The following is a 23,505-nucleotide window of genomic DNA, read 5'->3' on the forward strand; positions in this document are numbered from 1 at the left end:
GAGAACCTGCCTACTCCTAGCACGGGCTACCTGAAGCAGCCTAGGTAACCTCCTACTTCAGCTGCTTTCACCTACTTCAGGAAACACATCTGGCCTCGGGCTTTATTATGAGGAGTTAATTTGCTGAATGCAGTGAGTAGGGGTTAATAGACTTAGTAGAAGGGGGAAAATAAGCTGGGAAGCCTGTGATGCCAAGTTCAATTCAATCTAAGCTAGCATTTATTGAGTAATTATTATGTGCCAAGAAATGGGACCACATCCAAATGAGTGTCCTACACTGCAGCAAGGAAATGCATAGAGACGGGAAGGGTGGGTTGGAGGGGAGAGATGGAGATGGGACAAATAAAGGGAGAAAGAAAGTCAAGAAGAAGAGGAAGGTCAGGCAAAAAAAGGTAACAAGACAATCACAAAGAAAGGCAGTGATACAGTCAAGGCAGAGAACTGATGGAGGAAAAGAAAAAAATGGTAAGAGAAAGAGAGAAGAAGAGAAGGAATGGTCAGAAATGACCCAAGAAAGGTCAAGATGGAGGGTTGGGGGTTGGGCTCCAGTTTTACACCCGTTAAGGACGGTAACGGACCAAAAGCTTGCTCTGTTTCCCTGTGGCCCGAGTCTCTGCGAACAACCTGGGAGTGCAGTGCGCTTTACAGTTACAAGGTGTGTGGACAGATGGAGAAGCTTTACACATTGAATCAGTAAGCTAACCTGAAGGGTTATCACGTGTTTTGCCTTTGGAAACCTTTTCTGGGGGAAAAAAACCTCTCCCAAAACTAGATTTACAGTAAAGATGTAATATAAACATGTATGGGTGTTTTCTTTCCTTTTCATGCAACTTCTAAGTGCTTCTTCCTTTCTGGGAAAGAGGTGTGTCTCCAGTACGATCCGTCGTGTTCCGTAAAGTTAGAGTGGCTGTAAGTACTCATTGCAATGTCTCCTTAAGAAAGGGGAGGGTGGAATGGTGGTTTAGAGCAGGCAAAGCGGTCTCTTGTTTACATTTGGTGCATCATGTTAACCAGTGGATTATTTTGTGCAATTTGAGAGTGGGGTGTATCCAGATGCTTCCTGAACTGGAGAGCGGGCTGTGCCACATCTGTTCAGGAGAACCGGTTTCTAATCCCACATCTCCTGGCCAGGTGTGATTCGAAGGTCAGTATCTCTTTGGAGGAAATACAGATACGTGGTCTCCACCTGAGAGAAATGGAGACGGAGGTGCTGGCAAATGCCATCAATCATGCCTTACATGCACGTAAGACTCTCCAGGGTGAAAGCAAATTGGAGACCCAATTTGGGACTGTTGTCCCGTCTCTTTCAAGGGTGTTACCAGATCTGGGGACGACAAGAATTGTGTTTTGCCAGCTGTGCTCAACACTGAAGCATTCACCAGTAACAGCAATCGCACCGGTGGGATTTGGTGCTGGGGGAATTCTGTGTGCTGGGAGCTGGAGGGAGGCCACCAATTCATTTCACATATATTATTTCTCCAGGAAACACAGCATAATTGAGGACAATTTTCCACCATGAATTGCATCATTAGCTAACACAGGGAAAGTGAAATGCTGTTAACTTTTCTTTTCCTTCTGCAAAGCTGATGAGCTGAAGAAAATAGAAATAAAAAGTTTAATGTAATTTTTTTTCCCAAGGATGTACGTTGAAATCAGAATCAAAACACTTTTACATGGTAATAGAAATCCCACATTTTAATACATTGCCATGCACATAAAGAATCAAATAATGTGGAATACAAAATAGTCAAATGTACAAAATGAAAGCAGATTTTTCAGGCCTGATAGGGATCATGCTCACGGACACAAGGGGGCAAAAATATGTACAGTTTCATTTCTATTAATTTAAAAAGAATCATGCCCCCCCAATTCTTTTTGAGGACAACCGAAAACAGAAGGAAACATTATAAGAAAATATAAAGGAGACCCAAAGGGAATTGGCAAGTTGATAGCTGCTTACGATATGGAAATCGGTGGTTCAAAATTGTGGTGCACAATAATTCTTATGTTTAGAGAAAAAAATGTCTAAACATTGTATGCCCTGGGAATCCAGGGAACGAAAACGAACATCCAACAGAAAAGGCACTCTTATTTCACCACGAAACTTGTTTGTGTCCTCTAAGTTCAGCCTTGGGAGTTATTCCAGGGTGCAGAGAGACAAAAACCACAGTTGTGGGCAATGAATAAAGAAAACACTTATTTAATGAACCACTCTGAGGGGACTGAGAGAATTCGGACTGCTGGTTTAACTACTCACTCCAGGAAGCTAGGAAAACGTCTAACATCTACGCGGGCTTTTGTGCTATGAAATGTGGTGTTTTCCCCCCTCCCCCTTGAAATGTGTTTTTATAGCCATGTTTGTTAGCGTTGTTAAAAAAGTGAACCAGTTTTTTTTTTTTTTAAATCAGATTTTCTGCCCTCATATACCATTGAGAGCACTGGTCTTATAGTCATTTCACATTGTGTGATTTTTCTTCTTTCTTTCCTAGAACAAACACTAATACACTATATAGCTCTTCAAGAAGTTTGGTATGGCTTTCTGGCTCCTGTGACCCTCGATTTGCCAGTTTCACACTTGTGTCGGTCTTCTTCGGCCCTGCGATCGGAGATCTTCGCCTGCACAGAGGAGCCAAGCCCGAGGCCCTCTCCCTCAGCTAAGCGCCCGGGCTCGACCCTTGGCGAGGTGGAGAAGTGGAGATAAATGAATGCCTTGGCTGCAGGGTCTGCAGACTAGCCCCCAGCTATTGGAAGAAACACGTGTGGGCAAAATGTTGATTGCTACTTTTTTACCATTCTTTCTTTCATTTTTTAAATCCCAAAATGGAGCCCAGGAGAAAAAGCAGAAAGCAAAGGAGAAGGCTCATGGATTAAAACCTGTAGCCCCGTCACCCTAAGAATTACAGAGATGGTGGTGGTACCGGACAACTTCTCCCCTCCGCTCATTTTAGCCTCCAAACAGCCCTGTCGGCTAAGGTGGGGCAGCTGGCCTCCCAAACCAGAGGGGCAGAGGTCCAGAGAGATGGGTGGTTTCTATTGCATTCAAGTATTCTCCCCCTTTATCAGAGCAGTGACTGTGTCCACAAGGTCCCAGGAATAACTCAAGTACATACACCACAAGAGATCAAGTTTTTTTTTTTCTTGACTCCTTTTGGCTGCTAAGATGTAATTTTGTAAGGACATTGATCTTTTCCAAAATTTTGTGTGCAGTTTTTTCATTTCCTGCCTAATGATATTAACTAGTTGAATTAACTGGAACTACAGGAGTATGATTCAGTGACATAAGAGTTCTGGCAGAATTAGTTTGAAAACATTTGTGCTGGCTTGGCTTCCAGCAGACGGGGGACTTCTGTGCCAACCATGACTGAGACGCACAGGGCAAAGTGGAGAGCATGGCACCATTCAGCTCTCTGCAACATGAGCTCCTTTCACTGGCTCAGCCACGGCCTCCTCAAACATGGCTTTGTAAGGGTAGTCTTTTTCTATTGGTGGAGGAAAGGTAATGCTGGAAAGATCTTTCAGAGCCCCAGAGAGACTTCCAATCGCCTAAGTGTGAGGTTAAACAGGTGGAACCCCAACTAACCCCAGTGGTGGCCAACACTCCCTGAAGCGGGTACAGCTTCTCTTTCTGGTGATTGGAGGTGGGAGGGGAATCACAATGAACAAGGACAAAGGTGCCAGTGTTCAAACACGAATAACCCCTCACCCCCATTCTCTTTAAGTTTTCATCTATAAACAGGGGGCCTTTTGATGCGAACCTGGTTATGCACTTCGAAACCTCTGCAGCTGGCATGGGGGAGAAACACATTCTTGGTCTTCTCTTGAACGCGTTGTATGAGGACTCGGCATGGGAATTGTCAACAGCAGCCACAGAGTAAGCAGGCAGCTCCCAATGCAAACACAAATGCAGCTGAGTATGGTTTAAAAATAATGGAAATATATATGAAGAATTAGAACTGGTTTAGAGATCGTATGCTCAAGGCCCGTGATGGTGCTCAATCCAAATCACGATTTTGCAATGATGCTTGAAGAGGGAGTCTCCTTAAAACTTCAAAAGGTGCCTTCATGGTATTTGTGCTATTCTAGAGGGAGGCCAGCTCCTCTCAGGCAGATGGAAGAAGATCACCGTCAGTTTGTGTGGAACAGGACGAGAGCAACCCCCAGAGGCTTGAGCCATTTAATGGCAGACAATTTCTTCTTCAAGTTTATATCCCCCAATCAGCTCCCCCACCCCGAAAGAAGGAGCAATCTAATAAAAATCTCTCGCTTTATAATTTTTCAAAGAGTAAAGCATCTGAATACATTTTAATAGAATTTGGGGGGATGGCAATTCACTACAGGACACAAAGCAGACCTGTGCGCTCTCAGACCTCAGCCCAACCAAGAGCCCCACCTTCCGTAGCTGTGTGTGCTCCAACGTGGCCTAGCCACGGGAAAGCTGCCTGGCTATTTCCTTTGATCCCAACGACTGAAATTTAAAAGGCTATAAATAATGCAGAAGACAACAAGCAGACCTTCAGTGTGTTAGATGTTTTCGGTATGAATATCCCACTTTGGATTAATTTAACCCTCTCTCCGTCAATCCTGTAGAAACAGTGGGGCTGTCTCTGTCAGCGTTGCACTTGGGCAAGAAAGGCCTGGGTTAAAGAGCCTTTCTAAGGTTCTGTAAATGTTTGAGGTTTGGGACACAATGACGACAGAGCGAGCAATTAAATAACTGAAACCCCCAAACCGTTAACTCCAAATATGAAAAGGATGTTGTATAGTCAGAAATAATGTCCAGATATGTACAACACTTAATATTATGTCAACCAGTCAACTGCAACTCCATGCAAATCACATGGTTACTCTGAAATTTTATTATTAGCTGTGTGTTGCTGGTGCCTTCTCGTGCTTGACGGAATTGGGGAAAGGAGGCTTTGAAGTAAGAGTGCTTGGAGTTCTTCAAGATGTAAGAGAGCCCTATGTGGCTAATGAAACTCCAGACTTACAGGGCATGACTCACAGAGCAAGTCATTTCTCAGTCTTTGCGCTGTTGGGCTGAAGGTCTAGAACGGATCCATATTCAATGGCACTTCCCTTTTATATTTGTCGTAGGTGAATTTCACCCCCAAAATGTTAGATCTCAGAAACAGTGCTTGCCCCCAGCCTAGAATTTTCCCTGCGGGGCCAAGATAATGGCCAGGAGAAGCAGTATTGGGACTATCCCTCTGGCCGCCTTCCCAAATGAGAATCCCCAGGGAAATACCTACTTTGCTATTTTTGTGGTACAACCTCCCTGTGCACCGGGCCAGCTTTTTCTTAAGCTTCCTTTAGCTTTTGAAAGAATGCCCTTCTTCTCCCCACTAGAATAAGCCACCAGAGCAAAATAATGGAAATGGGGCCCTCTTTGACCTTGACGTTGTGCTGTGGTGCCAGGAATCATGCACATTGATAAAAGCAGAATTCCTCAGATAGTTTGCTGGCTACAGGATTAGATGCAGATCTAAGGAGGCTGAAGGGCAGTGCTTGTCTTTGAAATGGAGGTCCCCCAGCTGTGCCCTGAGCAGATGCAGGTTCTGGTCTGTCCTCTTTCATGATCTCGTGGGTCTTGTTTTGATTAGTAGTGCTGACCAGCCAACCCCTGGAGATGAGATTCCATAGCCCACTAGTGTGTGGGCCACACGCTTAAGACAGAATTACTAGTCAGTATTGGGGGCGGGGGGGAGAAAGGTGATGACTCTGTTTTTCTGTTTGAGTTCTTTGTAGAATACTTGAAACCTACCCTCAGAACTATGTTAGAAGAAAAGATTTAAAAACCCCCACAAAACAAAGCAAAAAAGTAGGGCGGAGGAGGTTGTAAGAAAGGTGAATAAAAGCAGCCTTTAAGGCATAAAGAAATGTATGTCACTTTCAAAGTTTAGATGTTCAAAAAGAGACTATGGCAGCCTAAGTCTAGTTGTCAAGTAACAAAATTGCCCTAAAGAGTGTAGAGAAAAACATCACAAAGAAGGGAGCTGCTAATGCTCTGGGAAGAGGAGATTTGGGTGAAACTGAAGTGCTAGGGGGTCTTGAAAATGTTTCTTCCGTGAGACTTTTAGTGTTCCTACCCAAAATCAATCCAGTGACATTTGCAGACAAAGAAAGCATTGGCAAGGAACAAAGGGGCAAATCCACTTGATTTTAACCTGAGTTCCTATTCTCATGTGAGGTTGACATTCCTTCCCCCCTTGAACATTAACAATGGCAGAATTCCCTCAGAAGGAGGGGCTACAAGCCTCTGTCTGGACAACTGAGAAGTAACTCTGGCAGTGGGGGAGAGCCGCAGGCCATTCACCATATTTACGCGTATTTTGGAGGTAGGGGTCAGGTGTGTGGCAACACACCTCACAGAACCTGAGCCGGGATCTAAAGATACGTCACTGCCCACAGAGCAACCCATCCCCCCAGGTCTGTGGTCAAACACTGCAGGGATCTGCTCGAGCCCCAGCAGAGCCTCCGTGTCCTGCACATTTGCATTCAGCTCTGGGGCTGGAACGGGCTAATCCCTTTGGCACCCAGGGGAGTCTGATAATTATTCACTTCTGTTCATCCCTAAGAGTGCCTTTCCTGTAAAGTGTGGGTGTCAGCCTTTTAATGAAAGGTGCAGCACAGGTTTAAGGAAAAGTTAGGTGTCAACAGTTTACAGTCCTTAGGCGTCAACACATTTATCCCATAGCTCCCTGTCTCCTGCTTCCTACTAACCACAAGTCACCCCAGCCATTTCTGAACTTCGAGGAGGTCAGACTGCCCACACAGATCTTGGGAAGAAGGTTCAGCTCAGCAGAAAGTCACTGGGGGTAACTGCGGATCGGCACGTGACCAAGAATCCTGAGCCTGTGAATGACATCATCGCTCCTTTTTGCCGGTGTAGCTCGCAACTGCTCCGGTTTTAGGCTACCGTGCTTTCAGAACTATCCTCCCAAATGATTTCAGACTGAGGCAGGCGGTCTGGTGAACAGTCGTAGTTCATCTGCAAATATGTGGTCCTTGCCAGGAGTTAAGGCATTTTTGGAGAAGCCACCATCAACTGAGCTCCTTCATCGTCATCTTTTCCCCCCCTTTTCCATCTCCATCTTCACCCACTATCTTCTTGTAACTTTCCAGTGCTCTTTTGACTCAAAAAAAACAAACTAGGAAATTCAACTTATTTAATTGTTCAGAGCCCATTTCACAAAAGCCGAAGGATGAACCACCATCATTTAATGAACATCTGCGCCATCAAGCACGTCCAACTTGCCACAGGTGTTTGCCGTGGTCTCCGAATGTCCCTGGCTAAACGAATTAGTTCCCAGCTACACTGTCTCAGCACCTGCCAGTATTTCTTTTGATGCATCAGGCCTAGCTCTGTGTCCCCAGGACTGGTGGTCGAATTGGAGTTTCAGAGAATCCAGCATCACGATGGACAATTGTGTCTTTATAAAGAATAGGAATATAGGTGGCCAGGGTTAGGGGAAGCTCTTACTAGCTCTATCTGGGCCCTGGAAGGGTTGGCCATGCACGGAGGAACCCTCTGGGCCACAAAAAAGTGGCCTGAGGCTATGCATCAACTCTTGCTCCTCTGCCCTCCTTTTTTAGGCATGCAAACTGCCTGCTCCTGTGTGTGTTTTCCCAGGTGACTCTGGCAGCGGGTGAATGTTGTTTTCATTGTGGAAAAGGTGGGCTGGGGACAGGGGTTGGGAGGTGGAAATATTTCACAAGGGTAGGGAGAGTCTACCTTGCACAGTCTTGCTGCCCCAGCACAATGTTTGGCACATAGTAGGTGCTCAGCAAATGCTTGCGGAATAAAGGAAGGAGTGAAAGGAGCAGGAAAGCCTGCTGTTGGAATTGAAACAGAGGAGGCAGGCAGTGCAGGTTGGCATGCTATGGGCAGGGGTGTTGGCAGCCAGGGTTTGGCCTCTTAATTCTGAACTTGTAAGGAACTGTGGTCTGCTGAGGTCCCGATGGTCCTGTTGCTAACCCGTTGAAGGGCCAGGTCTCAGTGGCATCTGAAATTCCTCCGAGTTCTCTCTTGGAAGTCCTCTCCTTTGGCACGACAGCCCGGCAGGCTTGTGGCGAGTCATCCCGCTGGGCGGTTCACTCCAGTCCCATTTGGATCTCTCTCCCCTTCCCTGTCCGGTGTCCAAATCTCCTTGTAAGCCCTTTTTTTTCCCAATGGGCTATGATTTCCTGAGACCCCCCAGGGGAGGCAAGATGCGGGAGAGTGTGTGTGGAGACCCCTAAAACGCAGAGCTTGCTTGTGCTGGCATAGTCCCAGAGGTGTTCTGCATATGTATAGGAAAGTCCTTGGTGCCTGCCGGTCCCAGGCTGAGACCAAGGGCGAGCAGAGCATACTTTGCTGAGATTTTGATTCAGCCAAATTTATATTCTCAGGAAAAAAAATGCTAAAACATTATGTAGGATCCGTCACTATGGACATTTTTCTAATGCTTAAAGATAACTGGATTGACCTTTTTCCCAGGACTGTGCTTTGTTGTAAGACATAGTAAAAAAAAAAAATAGTTGTAGCTATAGTCCCAGAAAGGATTAACAGGGACTAGCAGGTTCTCTGTGGAGGAAGGAACCTCGTGTGAGACTGGACCGTTTTCCTTCCTCTAGGCATGCAGGAGTCACTTGCTGTGCTCTTCGCTGCAGAGAGCTGTGATTTGAACTTGACTTAGAAAATCTCCCCAAGTGTTAAAGCCAGACCACACAGGAAAAGTGCATTCTGCTGCCCTTCACATCAACCCACCATGGTCTTTCATTAAAAGGCCATTTTCCCTTTTTTTTCCCTTTGAAAGAACTCCTCCGTAGACTGAGAGGGTGTGCTCATTGGCCAGGGAGCCTCCTGGGTTAGAGTGGCCGTGTGTGCGAGTGCTAAGTTGTGCCTGGGTGCAAGGAACGAGGAGCTAAGATATTACAGTCCGCCCGCTTCTGCTTCCCTTTGGAATCCAGTTGTTCAGTGGAGTGTCAAGATGTTAAATCTAACAGTATTGTGGCCATATTTACACCAATCTACCATAAACGACTGGGGACACGTTAGCAGTGAAGTTTGCCTTGGACAGTCTGAGCCAGAAATAGGACAAGATTCATAAAGGAAAAAGAAAACACTTGTTTTCTCACAGGTAATGAACATGCTGATTCGTTTCGGTGTCATGTTCTCCTATAAAGTGCTTAAGAATTGGACAGAATACCTTTAGATGTCAGAACCAACATAACTGAGACATGTTGACATTCCTACGAGGGCATCACACGGTAAACACTTCCACCGGGATTGCAGAACTGCTGTAATTTTTTTTTTCTAACACATCATGCCATCTGCACACAGAATAAAGGAATCCAGTAGTCGCCATGCTAAAACAGGACCTCTAGTGAAGGGCACGGACAGCTCCCCACGGGCGCTGGCGTGAAGCACAGTGATGAAGACTGGAAGCGATTTTCCAGCGAACGGTCTGCCAGTGACTGCTCACCACGACTTGGCGCTGCGTATTGTGCGCCTCATTTTACAATCCATGGCGAACTAAGATCGTAATCTTGATGGAAGGGGTGTTTTCTGGTTTTCTCCAGTTAGGCTGGTTAGTCTGTCAAGGTGCCGAGGGTATCTTCCGGCAGGGCCGCGAGTTAGTGGTTCTGCGAGGAGCAGGCCGTGCTCCCATCCACTGGCAGGACAGCAGCTTGGAGGGCTCACCATGTTCATGGAGAACCCTCGAGGGAGGCTGCAAGAGGAAACAGGGGGAGACACAGTCAGTCATTTCCTTACGTTCCCAGGTTCTGCGATGAAGCAGTCACGTGATTCCAACAAACCCTCACGTCCTTAGGTCAGAGAGAAAGTTCTAGTGAAGATACGGCCACTCATCTCCAGGACAAATCATGGTGGCTTGGATTCTGGAAATGCCCTTCCACCATTCGGTAAGTGTAGAAGACAGCACATCTTAGGGGCAGGCAAGGTGGCCTGTGTTAACCTAAGAATAAAAGGCTTTCAAAGTGGGGGGCGACTGGCATTTGTCTGAGATTAACAAAATAAAACAGAAGAGCTATTCAGGAGAGCACGGATTCAGGCAGAAGCCCAACTAGGGTTTCTGATCAGTAGACAAAGGAAGGGGGAATTATGAGAAAGGGAAGGGGGACAATTACATCAATAGAAGAAAGCATTTCTATGGGTGCAGGTAAGTTCACGGAGTGATGCTAACTTTAAACAACGCTGTTAACGTTCAGTCCTATAGTTACCAGGGAGTAGTGGTCATATCTGCTTTCTCATTATCTTGCAAGCAGTTCTTTGGAGCACAGGGTTGCTTTAGGCCCAGTCCAAAGTTTGTTTCCCACTTCCAGACTTCCAGGTTTGAGACATAAGTCGTGCAAGGCAGTTCCTCTGGCATGGCAGGCCTGGCTCCACTCTAGGGTGCCTCTGTTTATTCTTATTTTGTGACACCTGGAAGTGAGGGTAAACCAGCTCTCTGGGACTGGCATTCGGCCCTGATGGGGCTGCGGTTTGGGGAAACGTTTCATATATGATACGGTTTTGTGAATGTATTTAATTTGGAATGAGATCAGATTGGGAATGGTGTGAAGGCATTTTGTGTGTGTGTGGGGTGGGGGGGCGGGCAGTGTGGGGTTCATCCAGCAGGGAGCTTTCCTGGCACGAGACCTAGAAGGAAATGCTGGGAACAGGGTGGCTGGAGCTCCTGAGTTTGCTAGCTGAAAAGTCAGGTGGCTGAGCAGGTTAGAGACTAGACAGGGAAAGTCATCACCATCTAGCCGGAGACTGAACTACTTGGATTACAGCTCCGCTTTTGACCTTGGGAATGCTGGTGTAGGTTTTGATTTTATTGCTTTTTCTAATTTTCCTACCATTTTATCTGAGTTCTCCCTCTAGTTCCCATATCCAGGTCCTCATTTATTAGTTAATATAGGCATGGAATCTAATGATTTGCTCAGAAAAATATCAATATTAGTTTTGTTTAATAAATAAAACTATTATCCAATGAGAGCAGATAGCAAGAGCTCTTGATGTTAAAAACAAATCTACCTAGGTTTTCAAACTGGCTTTTCAAAACATGAGAGAATGCACAATTTATAAGGACACGTTTGATTAGAACTTGCTGTTTTTGAGAAAATGCAAAACCGGAAGGTATTATTTAAGCATATTAAATATAATGTAATACACACTACCGATAAGCCTGTAATGAAAGTAGAATACTAATCTATTGCTGGTGGCACTGTAACCTGGAGAAACAGTGCCCATTTATTCAACAACTATTAAAAATTTACATTCCTTGACTAAGTGATCCCTTTCTAGAAGTATATCCTAAGGAAATAATCTTAAAAAATGAAAGAAGCTATGCACACAAATGTGTAACCAAGAGGTTATTTATAACAGTGGAAACACGGGAAAACAACAAGTCTCCTACATTATGATGTGTTAACAAGACGGATGATTACATGGCCATTAAAGTAATAATTATGATGATTAGGTGGCAGCATGGTAAACAGTTATGATATACTACAATACAAAATTTGCACATATGCACAGAAAAGAACTGTAAGTGAAATAATGCAAATGCTAGAATATTTATTATGGGCATCAAAATATTTTGCAAAACAACCATAAAAGTTAGGCTCACAAGGGTGCAGATATGACCCATGAACATTGACCAACTAAAGCAGCCTTGGTTGTTTCTACTCACTAAGAGTACCTTGCAGACAAATACTGCACAACTGCATTAAAGGACAATACTCTAGTATCACTGAATGCGGGGGACAGAAAACGGCCTGGGTAACAGTCTTCTGTCCAGGTCGGCCTGCAGGGGAGCAGTACAGCCTGGAATCAGGAAGGTTTCTAGGAGCCTGACCTAGGACAGCAGCCTGAGAATGTTGCTAAAGTCAGCTCTGGGGAATGTGTAACCTTGGAAAAGTGTTACTGATAATATCCTATAAAATAAAATTGGCAACTGAATAATGACACTAAAAAAGAGTGAACTCTGCTTATCTACTATACTTTGGATCCCAAGTCGGGATCGGTTGGCAGTGGATCACAGTTGCTGCATCTCCAAATAACCAGATTTTCTGTGTGAACCTCTGATAGCTGGCAAAAGCATGCATGTCTAACTTCAGTGTACAATAACCGTTACAACCACAGACGTACACTGAGCCCGTTATCCTTCAAAGGTCCTCCCACCTGTGGCTCCCCAACGTGCTTCCTGGGATAGGTAATATTATCCCCAGTTTGTGGATAAGAAAATTGCAGCCCCAAGGTATTATTTGCCCACGATCACAGATTTGAGAAGATCTCATCTGTTGCCGACTTAGGTGTGTCCCAATCTAGTGACATACAGGAGCGACAGGGACAAATATATAAAGTATAAGTATTCAGAGCCTTTCTCACTCTCCTACCTGCTAAGCAGAATTCTGTATTTATCTACAAGCCCTATCAGCACAATACGGGCCCTGCTGGGTGGGGAAGAAAACTGGAGGCTAAATAAATGAATATTAGAGCAGAGAGATAGTCCTACAAGACCTGAACATACACAGAAGTATCGTCCACAGAGAGACAGATTGGGGATTTAGGGAGAGACAAAGGACATTTGGGGTGCTGGCCACCAAATGAGTGGGACCTTTAGAAGACGGATGGGCAAAGAGACGAGTGTGCTATGGCCTAATGCCCACAGGCCATCCATCCATGGAATCAGTCCAGTATTTACTGCTCTTCAGTGCTTTTGCAGTTAGTTGTGTTTCTTTCAAAAGGGTCACCATTTGAATTGAGCTTTATGTGGGAGCAAGAGGCCCCTGTTTACCTGGTTGTATGTGCAAAGTATGTGGCTACTGTAAAGCTTAAACAGCTGTCTTTTTGTCACAGAGGCATCGAGATGGGCTCTGCTGCCATCATTTTGCTAGAGATTTCTAAAATCTGCAATAGGAGTCAGGTATAGAAAAGCTACAAGAAGTTGCAATGCAAAACACTGGTCTGCAACAGACGGCTCTGCCTCTTTGTGAAGGAAACACAATGGAGAAAGGACACTTTCTGGGCTCCGTCTCCTGGGCTTCAGCCATCCCAGTGCCCTTCTAGCTCCTCATATGCACTTGGTTATATGAAGCCGTTGCACAATTTTCCCTCCAGCCTAGGATGCCTTCCTTGCACACTCGCAAACACTACTGCGCACCTACCCCTCCATGTTTCAAGACCACCTCCCATGCTGCATTGCACATGAAGCCTTCTTTGCCCAAGATGCTAGCTGACAACTTCCCCCAATATGCCAGGATGGCATGTTAAATGTTTACCACTGAACCCACCACCAACACTTTATGGTAACATATCCATCTCTCCTCCTATATTTTTTGAGGGTGATGCCCTGCCTTCTTTTTGTGTGACTTCCTAATGCACAGAGCAGTGCCAGGTATAGAGAAAGTATACCTGACTTAATGAATAGTTGTGAGACTAATGAGGGGATGATGTTGAAGGGAAAGAGGTTTTTTGTTTGTTTTGCTTAATTCCATACCTAATTTCACTGGAGATTCAATGCTGGAGCTCAGGCCAGCCTGTAGAGAGGTCTATTGGACTACTCGAGGAAGTCCTGGTGCTGGCCGTGTATGAGTGAGCAGCTACCAAATGGTAAAGGGCTCTTTCTCAAATCTCTGTTTGACGGGCCAACATTCCTCGCTTAGGCATTCTGGGAACCGATCTCCTCTTTAGTCCGATGGCTCTGAAGTCTGGATGGGTAGGGAAGCACTAGTGTCCAGTGACCAAGAGCAGGGGCTCTGGAATCAGGGGGATCTGGGCTGACATCCTGAGTTCATCACTTCCCAGTTACATGAGGTTGGAACATGGATTTGTCGATGTCCTCGCCTTTAAAATGGTGATCGTAATCCCCACCTCACTGGGCCACTGTGATGATAAAATGAGCTCGTAGAAAAAGCACTTTGCATATGTTTGGCCAAAAGTATCCACTAAGTGATGGCTACTATTTATTATTGTTATGATAAATTCCCCGAGTTTCCCAGAGAAGCTAGAGATACAGATGGGTCAATGTTCTAACACCAAAGCCTGGGGCCAGGGAAAAGCAGCGACATGCCTGGAGGCCAGGCTTCTGCAGCTGCCAGGAGAGAGAGAGAACACTCTTTTCGCCCGGCAGGTCACCGTCCACACAGGCTGGCTCCAGGTCACCGTTCACACAGGCTGGCTCGCCCAAGGTTAGGGCAGAAAGGAACTAGCAGTTCCTTGAAAAGGAGGTTCACATTAGAGGCAGTGCCAGCCTTGCAGAGGGTTCCAGAACAGATCTGGGACTGACAGTGCCCAGCTCTACTTACCCCCACCCCAACTGCAAGGGGCCAGAGCGACTGGCTTGTCTGGGGGAGGAGTGAAGATAAGCTGTGTGGGAAGCCACTCCTCTATGGGCTGAAGGGGAGAAATAAGACTTCCTCCCTTCAAAACATTGTGTGGTGTCTTCCACTCAAAAAGACGAGCCGTATCTTCTATCTGTGTCTTTTATGTGACTCAGATTTGAGGAATTTGGGGCCGACCTGACTTGCATATCGATTTGGGACTATTTATATAAGGTGTTGGAGGCACATTCCAAAGGAGTGACATCCATGGTGGCCCCCACATAACAGCTCAGGATAAGCAGAACTAACATTTATTCATCAGCTGCAATGGGTTGTCACTCCTGGAACCCTCATCGCCATCTTTGATGCCTGAACTGCATTATCCTTGTAACACACCCGGAAAAAAATGAGGCCAAGGTCGTTACCTTGTCATGGCCATACTGCAAGAAGGCCCAGAGCTGAGACTAGAACCCAGGTCCGTTCTCACCATGATGGTTTCCTGACTCCATAAGAAGTGTGTTAGGAAAGCAAATTCCTTAATTCCAGCGGGAACATAGAGAAAGCAGGTAGCTGTGTTTGTATAAAAGAATGCTCATCAAACATGAATCCTATACACAAAGTGCCTTAAAAAAGAAGTTTGGCCTAGAGAAAGTATGTTTCTATTTAACAGCTAAAATCTCTCCCGTGTTTAGAGCACTGGTAGTTGAGTGCACTTTGGCCCGCTAGGGCACTTCTGTCAACATCAGGAGACATTTTTGATGGTCACAACTTGGGGGCTACTACTGGCATCTAATGGGTGTAAGCCAGCGACCCTGCTAAACATCTTAGAATGCAGAGGACAGCCCCCTCCCCCTTCAAAGAATTGTCAGGCTCAAAATGGCAATAGTGCTGATGTTGGTTTAGAGGATAGAGGTCCTGGTTTATCTTCTACTCCTGGTGGCGAGCCAAATATATCACTCCTAAAATAGGCCAAGATAAAAACCCACGTAAGCGTGCCTCCTGTGTGCACAGGAAACAAGACTAATTTCCAACCACACTCCCCTCTTCTATTCATCATTTGCTCCTTTTACTTGATTTTTATATTCAATGTAATCAAAACCTCTAATACTAAATCATTTTCTAACTTTTAGAACCCTCACAGGCATGCCGTCATAAGAACCACGATTGGATGATTTAAACAGGGATGCTCGATTAATTAATTAGTATGTATGAGAGAAGTTAGGAGATAAAAGAAGGACAAAGGAAGATTTATGTGGCAATAAAACTAAACTCTGCTACCAGCGCTTTGGTGGGAGAAGTCACATACATTCTCAGCTGCACTGGGTTCATTTCTGCCGCTACCTGTCCCCTGACAGCTGGGGGTGTTTGCGCCTGGGAGTGTGATTGGGAAATCAGCCCTGTCCCCCACCTGTGTGAGGACTGAGATCAGAATCTCTGACATGATGGGTTTTGGGCTGAGGGTGATAAAACAGGTGACACATGCACACCTGTGACTTCTAACCCCTAGTAAACTGGAAACCGCAATGACTTGGCAGTGGTGAATCTTATGCGTCGGCTTGACTGGGCTGCCGAGATGTTGGGGGAAACACGATTCAGAGTATGTCTGTGAGGGTGTCTCTGGATGAGATTAGCATCTGAATCAGTAGACTGTGTAAAGCAGATTGTCCCCCTTAAAGTGGGAGGTCTCCATCCAATCAGCTGAAGGCCTGAGCAGAACAAAAGGCGGAGTTAGGGAGCACTGACTCTCTCCGCCTGTCTGAGTTGAGACATCAGTCTTCTGCCCTTGGACTAGAACTTACACCATCAGCTCTCCTGGGTCTCCACCTTACTGACCGCAGATCTTGGGCCTTCGTAGCCTCCATAATCATGGGAGCCACTTCCTCTCTCTCTCACTCTCTGGATATCTAGACACCTATCTAGATACAGATATATCAATGTATCTTCTAGTGGAGAACTGATATCTCACTTGGTCTGTTTCTCTGGACCACACCAACTAACAGAGTCTGCAGACAACAGTGACCACAACAGTAAGCACTACGGTCTATCAAGTACTGACCACCTACCTAGCATCATGCTAAGAACCTGTGTCCATTTTGCAGCAACCTGAGGAGGTGCATACCATGACCGCCCTAGAGGCAGACTTCAGAGAGACTGTGGGTTCATTCCAGATCATTGCAATGAAGTGGGTATTGTGATGACTATAGGGTCTCGCCTTGAATTAGTTAAAAAAAAAAGTCTGTGAAGTATGATACAGCGCAGCACAATGAATCAAGGCATGCCCGCACACAGATGAAGAAAGCCGGGCTTGGAGAGATAAACCTAACAGAGGCTGAGGCCTCTAGGCCAGTGTGTGACCCTGGATCTAGTCAGGACATGTCAGGAGCCTGCTGACGCCGGAAGTGCCAAGCAGGAAACACACGATCCCAAGGCCCCGTGGGAACATTCTCGGGTAATCATTTATTTAGGCCTAGACAGGATAGGGGGGCCTGGGCCTCTATCCCCTACGCTCTCGGCCCTCTGTTTTATTTTTTAAATTAGAAAGTGATTGGCTCCTGAGTATGAGAGGGGCCTTTCTGTGGTTGGCTCTGCGGTCCTCCTTGGCTTGGGTTGACACCTCTCTTTAGGGAGTGTTAGAGGGTTCACGAGATGAGTCAAGGTGGACCACCACTGCCACCATCACCACCACCACCACACACACACACACAGAGGGAGAAAAAGAATGCACTTGTGTGCAAACCATGCCTCTCCATGTACTCAGCTCTCAGCAAAACACCAACGACACTGTATTTGTTCCCTGCTGTTCCACTGCAAGCAAAGCTGCTAGTCTAGACCATGAAGCTCAAAAACCTCTTGGAAACCGACTCTGGTTCCTGTGAGTGAAATTGAGTCCCTGGATTCCAGGCTTTTAAGAACTCTGAGGTTCTCAACCTTCACTGTATCAGACTCATCTCAAAAAGGTTCTTAAAACTTTTATTTTGCCCAGCCTCTCTCCATTCCCATTGATTAAGAACATGCAGAGGGAGGCCTGGGAATCTCCATGTTTGACAAGCAGTGATTCTTATAAAAGCAGCTTGGAGTAAATCCATGGAAGAAACGTCTATGTTGTTTCCCCAGTACTTAAATAGTAGGTATTTATCCTTCAGACAGAGAAAAATGTGTAGACAGTGGGGAAATTGCTTTAGAGTCTTGTTCACTCCACATAATAAAATGTCAAGAAACCTGGATACACTGGAATGCAGTGATCCAAACGGCGGGTTTCCGAGTGGTGCAGACAGGCATGGCGGGACCCGAGCAAGCTACCCAAACCTTTCCAAGTCCTGGGGACTTGGGTATGTTCCATCATCCCCCTATTGTTTAGTTTCCGCAGATCGGTTCATGCATCAACCGCCCAAGCAAGGAAGCAACATTTATTCCATTGAGCACTTACTAAAATGTCCAGCGTTGCCTTGGGGGCTGAGGGGCTTGGGGAGTTTTGATCTGTATCATTGTATTTTTCAGACCGTATTCACTCGACGGTGTGTACGTCTGTCCATAGACGAATGCTTCTCGAACTTTGTTGCACTTAGAAACCCCCAGGAGAGCTTGATAAAGCACAGATTTGGGGCTCCAAACAGAAAGAATCTGGAGTCGGTCTGTGGATGTGCATTTCTAACAAGCTCACAAGGACACCAATGCTGCTAGTCTGGGACCACTCTAAGCACTCCTGTTCCTCACCCGAACTTCTGCAGTAAAGAGTGTGCCTTAATTTTCCTTTCCGAGGTGTGTGGCAGTATGCCTGGAATATCAAAGGTGCTCTGAAATGTTTGTTGAATGAATGAATGAATGTATGGCAAAAGCTACATGAGTGAGGTTAGCAGCTTCCTAAAATAAGGGCAGAATTTGTTTGGGGGCCATAGCATTGTTCTCTAGTGAGAACTGATTTAGGAATTTCAGCATGCGCAAGTATCAGAACCCAACGAATTCTCAGTGATAGTTCAGGACACCTATCAAATTCAGTCTCAGGGCGCAATTTCCCCAGGAAAATGGGAACACGTCGCTCAACCTGTGAACCAGAAGCCTGCGGACAATCGTAGCTCCCACCTTGCACCATGTGAGTGTGAGATGGCACTTGGAACACACCTGGGAGAAAGTGCCCAGGCCAGATGCTCTCAGCAGGGAGGCATTTGTGCAGCCAGGTAGAGGCAACCCAGTGACTCAAGTCTCTGCGCTGGACACAGGCAAGCATCTCAAGTCACTAAATTCCAACAGCCACTCTAAGAGCACACAAAGCCTTCCAGAAGAAAACTCTGTCCAGCGGCTCAAAGAACAATGGATATCTTGAGAGAGCGCGTAAATACAACGTGATGTTCATTCAAGGTGCCACGGAAACTCCTCCCCGTCTCCACAATGTCAGGCCAGCTGGAAGATCGCGCTCTGAGGAACTGTGTCCTAACATCTCCCCGTGCTCTGTAGCCCACCTGGCCCAGTCACAGAGCCCAGTGCCTGCCTACTTGTCAACTGCACTCACAAGTCAAGTTCCTTCTCCCTCTATTTAAAAGAGTTCTATTCCCCTCTTTGTCTTTCTGTTTAATCTTATTCTAATCTCAAAGGCCTCTCTGTTGACCATTCCAGTTGCTGCTTCATGGGAAAAAAATGTTCTCTAAGTTTTGCTTCTTTAGAAAAAATGCATCCCCAAAATTCTCCACATCTTGCAGCTTTTCCAAGAGAAGGAGCACACATTTTCAATGCATATACAGGGTATACTTAGTGTTTCCCCTTCTGCATGCCGAGTCTCCAGGGGCTACAAGGGCCTCCGAAACACTGCTGCACAAGCTGGATGCATATGAACAAAGGATGCTCATAACAATCATGGAGGTCACCACACAGAATCTTAGAGTGGATGGATCCTTCAGAACCGGGCTTCTCACATTCTAACGTGTCTCAGAGCCACCTGGGACTCTTGCTAAAATGCAGACTGTGCAGGTGGAACAAGCTCTCGGGTGACACAGATGCTGCTGGTGCATGACCCACACTTCCAGTGGCAGCGCCAGTGCGTTCCTGAATCTGGGGCGGCTGTTAGTCGCGTGTGGCTGCTGAACACTGGACATGTGGTGAGCGCTTGGTCGAAATGAATTTTAAGTCTTAATTTTAATTCATTTAAATTGAAATGTTTACAGGTGCCTAGTGGCTACTCTATTGAACACCATAGCTTTGTAGAGTTGAAAACAAGACGGAAAGATTTGGTTAAAAGGCCTTAGAAAGAAGAAACCTTAAAAGCGAGGAGAGACCCCCAATTTTCTCACCCGTGTAGTACTAGTACACACATTCTGATTCCCACTCCTCCCCCATCCTGCTTTCTGGAGGGAGGGCTGGAGGCTCCCCCTCTGTCCTCTGTCATGTTCCCAGAATCACTCTATAAACAAAATAGTAGTTAGGAAAGACTTTATAAACATTCTGAAGTACAGAAGATTATCTCGTTTACATAAAACCTTTTGACTTGGCAAAACCTAGCAAAAAAAATCTTATGAGAAATAGTTCTTTCGTGCCCTGGCTGGGTAGCTCAGTTGGTTAGAGCATAATCTCCGTATGCCAAGGTTGTGGGTTTGATCCCCAGTCAGGGCACATACAGGAATCAACCGATGAAGGCATACATAATTGGAATGACAAATCTCTTTCTCTCTTTCTCTCCCGCCTTCCTCTCTCTCTCTCTCTCTCTCTCAAATAAATAAAAATAGTTCTTCTGTTATGAGTCCTTTTACCTTGTGGGTATGTCTAGCAAGATTCTGAAGACAGGCTCCTAGGTTATTTCTTTGCTGTGGGTTTTTTGGCCCTTTGGCCTGGAACACAGGAGAAAATGCAAATAATCCAGACATTCCAGAAAAGCTTAAAAAAAAAAAAGAAAAAGAGCTCAGTTCAAGTTGAGTTCCCCCAAATGAGAAAATTCTGAGGGTAGGGCAAGGGTAGGCTTGAGCTCTGTCTAAATTGGATGTGTCAGCTCGCAGCAGGCTGTGGTGTCTATGACAGCTAACCAGGTTTGGGGATCTTCCCTGAGCTGGTGAGTATTCATTTCCATTGAGTACAAAGTTATGAGGCTTGGATGTCTTAATGATAACAGATAATTTCTCTGTGTTGGCAGGGCTACAAAGCACATGGCTAAGAAAGCTGCGCGAATTGGGCTATTTCTTTTGTGTACACAGTTTCCCCTTGAAGAATCCACTTGGGATGAGTTGCAAACCTGCTTGGGGACCGTTGTGATTAATTGCTTGAACTGGCTGGTGGCCATCAGCATGACCTTGCAATTTACAAGGTTCCACACAGAACTATGAAACTGAAGGTTTAATGGGATTTCAGGTAATAGAGCCCAGATGTCCAAGACGATGATGTTTGAAATTACTCTGTTTGCAAGGCTGCAGGGCTTAAACCTTATTTATTTCTTGCTTAGTCCATGTTCCTGTTCTCATCTTTATGTCATCTTGTACCAGTCAAACAGTAAGGCCCTCCTCTTGACATATGAGAGGCCATTCATAGACCGCACCTGTGGCCAACAGCCCGGAGATACGCAAGCTCCCTACCTTCCTGCCCAGGCCCTTGGGATTACCTTTCAGCCAAGGATATGGTAATCAACAGCCCTACCGCCACATCGCCGCTATGCAGCACTTAACTTCCAAATTGCTTTCACACATATAATTGCATTTTATTCTGTCAGGGTCCAGGAGAAATGGGCTCAGACAGGTACTATTATCTTCATTTGGATGAGGAAACCAAGATACGCAGAGGAGAAGGGATAATAATAGTTAACATTTGTGGAACCCTTATGTGCCGTGAAGTATCGTTCCCACGGGGTTGCTGTGCCTCATTGCCTTTCAGCCTCCGAAGAGCTTTGAGGTTGGGATGATGATCAGCTCCACTTTGAGGCCGAGAAGACATCGGCACACAGAGGGTGATCCCCCTGTGAGTAACTGATGGAGCCATGATGGAAGCTGGTCCTGCGGCCCTGAGTTACTATGAGCTGCCACCTCTCTGTGGAAGTATGGTCAACATCACAGACAAGTCTGTTGTGGCTAACACAGCATTCATGTCCTGTTACTGGTAAGACAGAAGAAAAATCCCAGGCATGTTCTGCAAGGAGATGGCCCTGTATCCCTGCTCCCTGTCCTCCTCCAGGGCAGTGCCACCCCCTGAGTGTCTGAGAGGTGGGGCATTCTGCTTAATGACGTCCCATTTGATAAGAATACTTGGCCTAATATTCCAGGAGCTATACTTCATGAACATGCTTCAGCTGACTCTTCCAGCCTTATGCACTCCAGACACAGTACCTGATGAAATTCATCCCATACTGCCCGTCCTTTGTTTGCGTGGCCCCTCCTTCCTTCCTCATCGTCCTGCCCCAATTCTCCGCCTCCTACAGGCTCAGCTTGCAGTCCACTTCAGGAAGGCTTCCTCCCATAGTCACACAAAGCCTCTCTCCCCGTTCTGAAACTCTGGATGTTGAGTGAATGGGTGAACAGTGGAATAAAGAAACATCGTTTCTCGATCACTGTACCAGGCGGTATGTGAAACACTGGGGATGTAAAGATGAATAACAAGCAGCCCTTCTCATTGTCCTCAGGAAGCTCCCAGTCTAAGTATGTGAGATGCGGACGCAGGAAAACCACGACTACAGAAAGCCCTGCATGCTGTTGCACAGGGCGAGGTTCCAGCGAAGCAGCGAGAAGCTGGGGGTGCTCACTGGTGTTTACAGATATGCCTGGGAATTCGGCCCACGTCTCATGCTCCCTCTCAGCTTGGGAAACTTCGTGTTTGTATTTTATGCATCTTTGTATAGCCCCTGAGGAGTCACCATGGTCTCTAAACTCAGCAACCATACATTTTTATAAATATTGACACTCGCTGCTGCCCACGGTGGCCAGACAGAAAGGGGAGAGGAAGCTCCTGGTGTTTCCTTAGCGTCAGCATGCAGCTGCAGTTCACGCCATTGGTTTCTGCCATAAGGGGCCAAGGAAAGTTCAATGGACTGCTTTAAAGTTAGGGTTCGGGCAAGTCTCCCCCAAACCTACTCTTGTTCTCGAGGGTTTGGAAACAGTTCTTATTCAAAGTGATACCTATTTCAGAGCAGTTACTCTGATCATTTAGGAGTATGTGGCACTCGTAAGACACTGCACAAATAAGACTTTTGATTAGTTCTTTTCAACAGGATTGTGGGGAAATCTTGGACAGTGGCCCAGCCCCATGAAAAACTCTCTCTCTAGAGAGTTCGAGTTTGGTTTTGGGAGACTGCACCAGCGTTTCGTCCATACTTGTGAAGTTTGTTAGGGACAGTAGATGGAATGGCTGTCACCAAACAACATTCGTATCTTCTCAGAACCAACAACCTGTGTTGCCCTATAGTTTTAAGGAATCAGTGTGGGGTAATGAAAATCACAGGTTCTCCCCCTTGTTAGTGTCAAGACCGGTCAAGTTATTGGACCTCTCTGAGCCACAGCTTCCTCATTTGTTAAAAGAGGGAATTCATGTGTGTTTTGCAGGTGATTTTGTAAGAACTACTATTTTTCATGGTATCCAAGATGCATGTTTTTTTGTTTAATGCACCACTCAGAAAGAAAAACAGAAACCCACTGCTAATTAAACTATGACACAAGGATTTCTTGATAGTCCTGGGCAAAGCATGATGATAGTTTTTTGTTGCTTTATTCCTTTCATCTATTCAGAAGAACCTGGCAATTTCTCCATCTTCAGGTACAAGCTTGTATACAATAGGCAACCCTTTTTTCTAGTATCCCAGTAATAAAACTCAACGCACCTTCATCTACCCAGGATATCTTAAGTAGTGCAAAGCTCACAATTGCTGCTTTGCAAAAATATATGCAGTTGAGGCCATGCCTCCAATGTCCCCCATTTGCCTCACTAATGGTGCTCTCTTTCTCTGACTTTCGGCCTACAAGGTACATTTTTGTTTCAATGTCAAATTATAGTGTAATACTTCTCAAGCATTTTTGAATAGCAATTAAACTCACTAGGTGCAGTTCTAATAGCATACATAACCTGAGTGAGGTGATGAAAATATAAGTAGTCACAGCCAAATTCATGCATGCAGGACTACACATGACTTACCGTGATTATAAGGCTGCCTAGATTGCCAAATGCACAATCCAAAAATGTTAAAATATGAAAACAGAGCGCATCTCAGATGCCACAAAATACAGTAAATGGAAGAGC

General features: G+C 45.8%; 1 protein-coding gene across 1 annotated transcript in view; it reads right to left on the reverse strand.

Annotated features, from left to right (window-relative positions):
- Positions 1–1,686: 1,686 nt before the first annotated feature.
- Positions 1,687–23,505, reverse strand: part of SAMD12 (sterile alpha motif domain containing 12) — a 337,368-nt gene continuing 315,549 nt past the window's right edge. The window contains exon 5 of the mRNA XM_045860778.1: positions 1,687–9,710. Coding sequence (XP_045716734.1) covers positions 9,688–9,710 — 23 coding nt within the window. The 3' untranslated portion in view covers positions 1,687–9,687. The remainder of the gene's footprint in view (positions 9,711–23,505) is intronic.

This window comes from Phyllostomus hastatus, unplaced genomic scaffold (genome assembly GCF_019186645.2).
Source record: "Phyllostomus hastatus isolate PE091 unplaced genomic scaffold, TTU_PhHast_1.1 phas_scaffold_21, whole genome shotgun sequence".
Classification (NCBI taxonomy): Eukaryota; Metazoa; Chordata; class Mammalia; order Chiroptera; family Phyllostomidae; genus Phyllostomus; species Phyllostomus hastatus.